Source organism: Paramisgurnus dabryanus, chromosome 12, assembly GCF_030506205.2.
Source record: "Paramisgurnus dabryanus chromosome 12, PD_genome_1.1, whole genome shotgun sequence".
Lineage (NCBI taxonomy): Eukaryota > Metazoa > Chordata > Actinopteri > Cypriniformes > Cobitidae > Paramisgurnus > Paramisgurnus dabryanus.
Genome location: NC_133348.1, coordinates 33,259,500 through 33,271,069, shown reverse-complemented (window position 1 = coordinate 33,271,069; position 11,570 = coordinate 33,259,500). Strand labels below are relative to the sequence as shown.

General features: G+C 36.2%; 1 protein-coding gene across 2 annotated transcripts in view; it reads left to right on the top strand.

The window, feature by feature from the left end:
• The first annotated feature begins 10,558 nt into the window (after positions 1 to 10,558).
• Positions 10,559 to 11,570, top strand: part of tagapb (T cell activation RhoGTPase activating protein b) — a 32,660-nt gene continuing 31,648 nt past the window's right edge. For both annotated transcript variants that reach the window (XM_065268842.2, XM_065268841.2), the window contains exon 1: positions 10,559 to 10,714. In XM_065268842.2, the coding sequence (XP_065124914.1) occupies positions 10,655 to 10,714 (60 nt within the window). In that variant the 5' untranslated portion in view covers positions 10,559 to 10,654. The remainder of the gene's footprint in view (positions 10,715 to 11,570) is intronic.

The following is an 11,570-nucleotide window of genomic DNA, read 5'->3' as shown; positions in this document are numbered from 1 at the left end:
TAGGATTTTTCTGCATATGAACTTTAGTTGACCTCAACAGTTTACAGTTTCAGTGCAGATTCAAAGGCCTAAACGATCCCAACCAAGGCATAAGGGTCTTATCTAGCAAAATCCCTGTTATTTTCACAAATAAAGTACTTTTTAACCAAAACTTCTCATCTTGCACTAGTCTTGTGATGTGATCAAGCGTGTTAGATGCAGTTGTGTGTTTACCCACCATGCAAACCACGCAATTGCGTGGGGGCCCGTAGGCTTGGAGGGTCCCCTATTTGCCACAAGTTGTTAACTTATTTAATGATTTCTTTTTTAATGATTACGGACAGAGTTATAAAAAGGGGGGCATGGTAAGCATAGCTTCGAAAGGGTTGCGTTCATTCTAGGGATGCACCGAATCCAGGATTCGGATTCGGCCGAATACTGGGCTTTTTGACGGGGTTCGGATTCGGCCGAATCCTAGATTTTTTTTCCACCGAACCGAACCCTAGGCTTGCGCTACGCCGGTCGACGTAACGCGGCCGTTGATTACACACACCGGGTGCTGACGTGGAGATGAGCTTTTTCTTTCGGTGAGCCTTAGGGGCTGGACACACCAAAACTTTTAAACACAGCTGAAAACGTCTTGAGGACGCCAAATTCCAGCTGTTTTTCAGCCGAGCGCTTGGTAGCTGTGATGCTTCAGCTGTGAGCCGGTTGGTTGCTGTGGTAATCTCCCGCCCCTCCTCCACTGTAATTGGACGGCCGTGTGAAACCTGACATTGACGAGCGGAGCTTCTCACTCAAAGTTAAATATAGTTTTCAGCGCGGAGCTGCTTGCTTATTGTAAAAACGAGCGTGTCGCAACGCATCGCTTTCATTATGCATAGGCTTATGGTAATTGTCAAAATAGTTTTTCCAACTTGTCATCCTGGCATAATGTACAGTTAAAATTAAATAAAATGAAAAATACACTGCTGTGGACGTTGTTTACTTCATTAATGTGTTTTACTGTGTTAATGGAATAAGGATGCGAGTAGGATTCGGTATTCGGTTTCGGATTCGGCCGAATCTTAAACGGTGGATTCGGCCGAACCTAAAAAATCTGGATTCGGTGCATCCCTAGTTCATTCAGCTATTTGAGGCACTTCAGATGTGTTTGATTAGGTTTGGAGCTAAACGCTGCAGAGACACCGGCCCTTTCCACCTTATTTTTGACGTAAATTCGGGCGCCGCCATCTTTGAGCTCATATGGGTAAAACTTCCGGTGAGCCACTACAGCTAATGGTAGTCCTATTGCGAGGGATACGAGTCTGCCATTTTGACTGGCATTTTAATGCTTATTATGAAATCCAGGAAGATCGGCATAATTTGTGCAGTTAGGGGTTGCCATAATAGCTGATACAAACGCAGTAAAAACATTTGTTTTAACCATAATACACACACAAGAACTGAATGTGTATGTGGCGCATGTGCATCTATTAACTGTATACACATCCATCCAGTAAAACCTTTCATTGAAACTGACAGTGAACAATAAATACAATAATTATTCAAAAACAACATATTATGCTGATAAAAATATGCTGATTTAGCTGGTTTATTTAATCTGCTACTATATATTTGTAACGAGTCAAGACTGTGATGGAATCCAAGTGCAGAAGTTTATTAATAAATCCAGGCAAACAAGACAAAAGGGTAATCCAAATAGCAAATCCAAGGAACAGGCAAAAAGGTCATAACGAGAAACAAGAGCATAAACATGAAACAATGACTATGGTATGCTTGGTAGAGACAGGGGCTATTTCTCAATATGCGTTCTTCAGCGATCTTGCGTCCTTGTGTTCTCGCTATACGTCATCATTAACCGTCGAAGTTCAATTCCAATTCTCAAGAACGCAAGGATGAGTTCTTGATATCAAGGATGCATCGATTGCAGACTTGCGCGCTGAAATCTCCACGAGAACGCAAGTCCATTCTTTGCGTTCTTGGAATTGAGAAACAGCCAGGGTTTAGCTGGCAATATTTAGCAATGTAAATAAATGGCAAGGTTAAATACACAAAGAACAGGAAGTGAATGCAGAAGAAGTGGAGTGAGAGTCCAATGTCCGGTAGGAGAGACAGTGCCACCTGGTGGCAGGATGAATGGTCTCATAACATTCATTACAATATTAGCACAAAAATGAGATTACAGTACAGAATAAACTGCTTATTGGTTAATGTTTATAATAGTTTGTGATGTGTTTGCGTACTTTTGTTATGTTTTAAATTGTTTTTTTAAAGAAGAAAATAATTTCATAAACTCATGTCTTATCTACTGCATAATAAAATTTCCATAAAACGAAAACAATGTAATAGTAGTTTAATATGTTTACTATGGTTTGTTTAACTTACAATGTGTTGAATGAGAAGCATAAGTTACTGCTGCTTTCGGATCGCGTGAAGCTTAAAGCCATAAAAACTCAAACAAGTCCATTAAAAATTGCAGTTTAAAGAAACCTCACACCAGAGGGACAGTTGTGACATTTTAAACCATCACCTGAAAAGGTTAAAAACAAGAAGTCTCTGTATATGCCATGTATTAAACGTCGACTGACTGTCTCACTGTAGAGATACTGGTATGTCTCTGTGCTTTTATATCCCTGCTGAAAAAAGAGCATACCAGCAAGACCAGCATATGTTGTGTTAAGGTGCTGGAATGCTGGAGACCACCAGTTAAACCAGCATTAAACCAGCATAGACCAGCATAAATCCATGCTGGTTTTTTTCAGAAGGGATTTGCGCATTGAAGACCCGTTACGCTCGAGGAACAACATGAAACGATTGAATATATCTTCATGTGATGTATCAGGACATTTCTTAATTTCATCCTCACACTGGCTCATACATGAAATTATGACCGTAATCATCATGGAAAACGCCGGAACCTTTAATTTTTCAGAGAATGATTCTGTATTATTTCAAAATAAGACAATAGGCACTAATTGTATTTTTAAACACACACATTTTTGTCTTATACCAAACAATTTTGTGTTAAGCAGTTTTAAAAAATTAGGTTTAACTTAATTTTATATACTCAATTACTGTGCGATTCAAATAAAAAACCTTAGGCAATGTTGGGGCATGGGGGCCCCAGGTCCTTGGACTTTACTTAGGGCATCCGAAATGGTAAACTAAACACGACACTGGTTACTTACAGAATATTAAATTAGTATATAAGTATGGGTGCATGTATATGCAGGGACGGCATTTTAGTTTATTTACATTCTGTTTAATGACTTGTTTAATTGTGTCATTAATGCATTTGCACAACAATTGCGTAACATTATATGAAATGTAATTTTAAATTCATAACGTATATAAACAATTGTAAGAGTTGTGTTTGTGTTCTTTGTTTAAGTCTTTTATTATGAAGTTCTGTGTTTCATGTTCATGTCTTTTATTTTGAAGTGTTAATTGTGATCATGGTTGTTTCCCTTTCCCTAATGTGTCATGTTCTGATTGGTTCCCTGTATGTATATAAGCCCTCTTGTGTACTATTGTCTCTGTCTAGCTTTGTTTAAATGTATGTTGTATTTGCTGAAGGTTATAGTCATGCAATGTTTATGACACTTTATGTCATTAAAACTGCACTTGGGTCTACACTCGTCTCCTTTCAGTGAGCCCTTCATGTCAACAATGAAAATGACTTAAGCCAAAGTCACGTGATTGACTTTAATGATCGATAATGACAAAAAAAATTATATCAAATTATTAGAGGAGTGCATTTTTTCACTAAATTTGACCTCATAGGCTATGTGGGCATGTGATTCCTGTGAACTCTGCGTTGTACCAAGATAAATCTAGAAATGTACTAATATAACGTCGAGACTGTTATCTCACATGTTATCGGATGTTAACTGCACATTACTGTACATGGTGGTTGGAAAAGTGTGCGTTTCTGATGACGTTTTAGATCTTCAAGGAGCCCGTGACCTCGCCAAGATGCTGATGATGTCTGTGACTGCACTGTTGCGTTTGCAGCCTGAATAACGTAACATATAACACAATCAAAATCCTATCATAAAGGCGAAAATTTCTGAAAAGTATCAAGGATGTAGCATAAAATTAATAATATTGTGCATATTAAACAGATTAAAAGACAAGCAGATTAATGGAAGCCTTTTGATTTGGAGAAGGCAGGTGTCCCCTCAATTTGAATGGGCATGACACCTCTTGGTATATGAATAAATTCCAAACATACAGTAAAACACCCACCATGTTTTCATTGTCATTTTTGTATAAAAAAAATGTCACTGTGTATTTTTTAGATGATCTCTTGAAAGAAATGCAATATAATCTACATTACTATATTATCCGTCGTGTATAAAGATGTTACATAATGAACTGTTTTGTAGTGTTGTGGTCAAGACCACCTAAACCGAGACCAAGTCATGACCAAGACCAAGATAGGCCGAGACCAAGACAAGACCAAGATCATTGCAAGTCACTGCATTAAAACACTTATGATAAAATGTGGAATATGCATATGATTAGGCACTTCTTTTCTCTGTGTGTGTGTGTGCGTGCGTGCGTGCGTGCGTGCGTGTGTGCGTATGCCATCAGAGAAGTTGATAAAATAATCAAAGGCATTGCAGATATGTGGGAATTTATCTTTGTCTATAAGCAAATAAAAGTGAACAAACACTAAAGAGCTGAAATCAACTTAACCATTTAATCTGAACTGTCTTTCAATGGCTTGCCATCCACTTAACACAATGCAGGGGTTTTTAGTAATAAAATTAGAAAAACTGTAATTGGGAGAAAATTTAACAATGCTTAAACAATGCCAACATCATAAACCGAACCTGAATAAACTGCATAAAATTAATGATAAAAAATGTATTTGTGATGTGCACTGCAAAAAATGATTTTCAAGAAAAAATGTTCTTAGTATTTTTGTATTGTTTTCAGTAGAAATATCTAAAAATTCTTAAATTAAGATGCTTTTTCTTGATGAGCAAAACAACCCAAAAGGTATTTTGTGAATAAAATAAGCAAAAAATCTGCCAATGGGGTAAGAAAAAAATCTTGAAAATGTTTCTTAAACACTAAATTCAAGACAAATTTTCTTAACCCATTGGCAGATTTTTTTTTTTTGCTTGTTTAATGCACAAAATCACTTCCATTTGATATTTTTGCTCTAAAAACTAGACTTTATTTTCTTGGGTTGTTTTGTTAATCAAGAAAAAGCATCTTAATTTAAGAATTTGTAGATATTTTTACTAAAAACAAGACAAAAATACTAAGATATTTTTTCTTGAATTTTTTTTTTTGCAGTGTGCCATCAGTTGTGGTCTTGACCGGTCTTGAAATAAAATTCCGAGTCCTCTTTGTCTGAGACCGAGACGAGACCGAGTAAAAATGCGATCGATTCCAAGACAAGACCAAGACCTTTAAAAAGTGGTCTTGAGACCAGTCTTGAGACCGAGACCAGTGTCGAGAACTACAACACTACTGTATTGTTTTTATTACCTTAGAATTAACATTTTTTATATACACACAGCGGGGTCCCGTTACATGGAAGTTGCCCTAAACATACAAAGTGCTATACATGGTTTTTTACCATGTTGTCTCAGATGATGACATGTTTGTCCTGTGGCAGCTACTGTAGCTTCTCTATGCATTTCGAAGGGTAAAGTAGAAATGACAAGCTTGTCAGTAGTACTGTGAACACATACACTGCAAGCCGTGAATGCACGCACGCACGCACGCACGCACTCACACACACACACACACACACACACACACACACACGCATTCTGGTTTCCATGTTTTGTGGGGACATTCCATAGACGTAATGCATTTTATACCATACAAACTGTATATTCTATTCCCCTTACCTACCCCATTCCCTAACCCCAACCATCACAAAAACCTTTCTTGTACCTTAGATTTTCAATAAACATCATCTTGTTTGATTTATAAGCTTGTTTCCTCATGGGGACATCAAAATGTCCCCACAAGGTCACAAAAACACTGGTATTCCTATCTTTGTGGGGACAATTGGTCCCCACAACGTGATAATTACCAGGTACACACACACACACACACACACACACACACACACACACACACACACACACACACACACACACACACACACACACACACCTTGCTCAATGTCACCTTAGTCACAACCTCAAACCGACAACTCTCGGGTTATAAGCCCAACTCTTTAACCACAAGGCTACAACTGCCCCCGGAGGGGTGAGCTATATATGGACTGAGTATCTAGTCTCACAACTAGATGCCGCTAAACTCTACACAGTGGACCTTTACATTTGCAGCATGACATTTTTTGCTCTGTCTTCTCTAGAAATGTATGATTTTGGTTTTACAACATAACATTTTTTGCAAGCTTTTGTTACTATTTCATATTGGTTCAGATTCATCAAACAAACAAACAAACAAACAAATTTCTAAATAAAAGCAATTGCACTTACACTTTTTAAGGGAGATTGTAGCTTATTTATAAATTATTTATAAACTTCAATTTATAGGTTTTTAACAACAACAAAAATGACACTCTTGCCCTTTAAATTAAAATGTAAAAATATTGGGTTCTTTACAACCAAACGTTGGGTCAAAAAGGTACGAACCCAGCCATTGGGTTAAATTAACCCAGAAAATGTTTATATTTGATCCAACAATGGGTTAAAACCAGAGCCGATCTGCCCTATACGCAGGCTACGCGAGCTGCGTAGGGCCCCGCATCACTAGGGGGCCCCCTTGTTCTTAACTTCATGCAGCCCTGCAGAGACCAGCTGGCGAGTGACATCATTGTGCCGCAGCAGTCCATCTATGCAGCTCCGCATGCGTTTGACGAGCTTATCAACATGCGTCTTCATTCGGATATTACAGTTTTTTTCGATTGCTAAACGACAGTGGGCACAACTGAAGTCACATGTGCAAAACTCTAACTACAGTCTGCACAGCAGCAGTTCATGTGGACCAAACTCTAGTTCATTTTTCATTGCTTGAACACAGTTTTCAAAACTCTACACACTTATCCCATGACTTTAACCACAACCTGCACAACACTGTGGATTTACAGCACTTTGTTCAAATGCTAACACACTGCTGTCAAAACTGTGAACCCTACATTCAAAACAGAATTCATTTCAGCCTTGTGCCTTTCAAACACTGCTGATTGCAATTTCATATCAATATAATTCCAATTTCATATATATATATATATATATTTATATATATAAAATATTACCTTTCATATAAATATTACAGTTTTTTTCGATTGCTAAACGACAGTGGGCACAACTGGAGTCACATGTGCAAAACTCTAACTACAGTCTGCACAGCAGCAGTTCATGTGGACCAAACTCTAGTTCGTTTTTCATTGGTTAAACACAGTTTTCAAAACTTTACACACTTATCCCATGACTTTAACCACAACCTGCGCAACACTGTGGATTTACAGCACTTTGTTCAAATGCTAACACACTGCTGTCAAAACTGTGAACCACACATTCAAAACAGAATTGATTTCAGCCTTGTGCCTTTCAAACACTGCTGATTGCAATTTCATATAAATATAAATTCCAATTTCATTTATATATTTCATTTATATATAATATTACTTTTTATATAAATATGATAGGTAGAGCTTAGAAAGACAAATTTTGGAAATGGAACAAGGAAGACGGGTTCGTGGAGGGAGAAGGGTGGCAGGTAGTGGCCTGATGCTAGAGAAAGGCAGGATTAGCTCCTCAATTCTTTGTTTGAATTACAGTATGTACTTTTAGTTTCTACCTTTTTTCCTCATTACTATAATTCCATAAACTACTACAGACTATTGAAGCAAACTGCAAATTTCATTTACCTTAAAGAATTGTTCTGGTAAAAAATTTCAATAAATCATGTGATAAATCAATCAATAAATACATCATTATTTGAAGAAAATATTACTTTGTATGAAGTCACTGAAATTGTTCAAACTGTAAAGTTAAAAATTAGTAATTTCTGTATTGGTGTTTGATGTTAGTGTTTTTCCTCTCAGTGTGTTGTGAGTGACAGTGTGTGTTATCTCAGTGAGGGTTGTGTTTATTGTTTGGCTGAACTGAGCTGTTTTGAGTCATGTGTTAAGAGTTGTGCTCAGGTGACTTTTGGTATTGCAGGTTGTAGTTAGAGTTTTGCACATGTAGCTCCAGTTGTGCCCACTGACGTTTAGCAATCGAAAAAAACTGTATGTATATATGTAGAGCTCAGAAAACTAATTTTGGGAAATGGAACAAGGAAGACGGGTTCGTGGAGGGAGAAGGGTGGCATGTAGTGGCCTGATGCTAGAGAAAGGCAGGATTAGCCCCTCAATTATTTGTTTGAATTACAGTATGTACTTTTAGTTTCTACCTTTTTTCTCATTACTGTAATTCCATAAATTACTCCAGACTACTGAAGCAAACTGCAAATTTTCATTTACCTTAAAGAATTATGATGTTCTAAAAAATAATAAGAAATCATGTGATAAATCAAAAATAAATCATTATTGGAAGAAAACATTAGTTTGTATGAAGTCAATGAAATTGTTGAAACTGTAAAGATGAAAAGTTAGTATTTTGTGTATTGGTGTTTGATGTAAGTGTTTTTCCTCTCAGTGTGTTGTGAGTGACAGTGTGTGTTATCTCAGTGAGGGTTGTGTTTAGTGTTTGGCTGCACTGAGCTGTTTTGAGTCATATGTTAAGAGTTGTGCTCAGGTGACTTTTGGTAGTGCAGACTGTAGTTAGAGTTTTGCACATGTGGCTCCAGTTGTGCTCACTGTCGTTTAGCAATCGAAAAAAACTGTAAAGCTATCCTCCCGGAGCAGGAAAGACAAGCGCCATGAAGGTGAAGTAAAAACATTAAGAACACAAAATTCCTATTTAGTCTTGACTAACCATGCAATGGATTTATAACTAACACTGCAGTCCAAATCCCTAGATTCAGTTTTAGTCCAGTCTGTTTTGTTAGAAATGCTGTTAAAAAAGTTTTTTTAAAGTGTTAAAAGTGAATAAAAAAATTATTCATGCAAGATGTTCTGTGACTCCTGTTAACATTTTAAAACAATGCACATTAGGTCTAATGTTTGCATATTTAAAGAAAGATTTATGTATTTTGGTGTGTTTATCTGTGGAGTCTGATCATGCCATTAGTTTTTAAACAAATTGGAATATCTGACAGCTATTTTCATTTAATTTCATTCATAAATTTAAATATGTTTTTAATTTGTCTCTTAAAAATAATATTTGTGTATTAGTTCATAAAGGCTACTGTAGTTGCAACACACATTTAGAAAAGCGAGGCGCTAGAGAGCACTATTTGTTTGAATGCAAAATACAATTTCACCACTAGATGGGGGTAAATCCTACTTATTTTCCCTTTAATGACTGATTTATTTGTGTCATTAATGTATTTGCACAACAACTGAGTAACATTATGTATAATGTCATTTTAAATGCATAAATTATATTAACAATTCTAAGAGTTGTGTTTTTGTTTAAGTCTTTTATTTTGAAGTGTTCATTGTGATGGTTGTTTCTTGTATTTCTTTCCCTGATGTGTCATGTTCTGATTGGTTCCCTGTATGTATATAAGCCCTCTTGTGTAGTATTGTCTTTGTCTAGCTTTGTTTAAATGGATGTTGTATTTGTATAATAATGAATTAAAATAATTTCATAGGTCTTAAAAAAATAAACACATTTATTGATGCAAGATGTTCTGTGACTCCTGTTAACATTTTAAAACAATGCACATTAGGTCTAATGTTTGCATATTTAAAGGATGATTTATGTATTTATGTATAAATTGGAAAATCTTTTGAGTTTTTTGTTATAGTTTATCTGACAGCTATTTTTATTTTATTTCATTCATAATTTTAAATTTGTTTTTAATTTGTCTCTTAAAAAATAATATATCTGGCAGTAGACCTTGTTTTCTAAGTACTAATGTAACAGATTAAGGGTTTTTCAGAAAACATGTGTCAATGTTATAAGTAGGAAGTATTCTGATGAGTGTCACAGTAATGTACATGTGGCAAAAATGTACAGCTATAAGATAATACAAGTTTTAGTTAACATTTAGTTTAAAGCTACATTTAAGCAGAGACAGTGAATGTTTTTTATGAATGTGATGACAGGGCCCCCGCACAAAGTTGCTTAGGGCCCCCAGAAGGCCAGGATCGGCTCTGGTTAAAACAACCCGGCATAGGTTAAATTACAACCCAATGGGTTAGGTTTGTCCCTTTTGACCAAACCCAGCATTTTTCAAAATGTATTATGACTCCTCTATGCACACACAGTACTGTTAAATGTTAAACTCATTGTGATGGATGTGAACGTTGGTCTTAAACAGGTGCAGCAGTTTAAATTGTGTCAAGCCAAACACGGTTGAAAAATCCCACAGAAGAGCGTCTGCCACAGTGGGCAGGTTTGGCCCAGGTCAAGCGGAACCGTTCTCATGTCCTATTTGTTCTCGCTGGTTCTTTATTGTTCTCAACCTCATTAGTCACTGCTGAAGGTGCCAGTCAAGAGAACCAAGCGTTCATTTCCAGCAGCAGTGCAACCGGTGCTCAAAACTCCACTCGAGGGCTTGTGTTTTAAAACGGATTTAGGATACGGTATAAGATTCGGTGGAGGGTGCTACATCCGAAATGGAGTTTAGGATGAGGAGAAGAGGAAGTTATGATGATTCCACTCTGTCCATAAAGCCTGTAAGTAGATCTGATGCTGAGGGTGCAGAGCCAAGGTTTTGTGTGCATTCGATTAAAAGCCAAACTAAAGTTTCCTTCTTAGAATTAAAACTGACCACATAAATGATCATTTAGACAATATCATACAGCTAAAGATTTAATGTAGGGTTTTATTATATTTTGGTAAAAAATGTATCTTTGAAAACTTTGTTAATTGAGTGACATTTTTGTTGTGAACTTCTGAATGGATTGATATTTTATCTATAATATGGCCAACTATTAGCTATTTACAAAAGTCTTTATTAGACATTACAGGTGATACAAAATAAACTATTAACATTTTTTATTAAATAATGAAATACTTATTTAAACAGTTTTAGACAGCAGAATATTACTTATTTATATAATTATTAATAAAAATTTTAAAGGATGATTTTCATATGATAACAGACATACATTAGGTCAGTGGTTCTTAAACTTTTATCATTTCGTTAAATTATAAAATGTGCTGTTGGTTAATAGCTTTATTTATCTGTGGTTTAAATTCACAGAAGTTATTATAAATTGATGTGTTTTTATAAAATTCCCATAGTGGGGTTCCCCCGTTGTTACACAATGGCTACAGTGAGATGTTGTTAAAGATAAAGGAGATAAAGGTTAAAAATACTGCTTGGTCTTACTGCATCTTAAATTCTCACAGAAAAGAGAGAAAGCAAAAGGCGTGGAGTTACTTTAGTATGAATAAAGTGCTTATTTCTCCTTTTGTAGACAGACCCCTTTGGAGTCTCTTGCCAATGTCAGACAGACTGATAAATTGGCTCCCTGCTATAGCAATGACACAGACTTGTTTTTCACTGGCCGCATGAACAAGTGATCA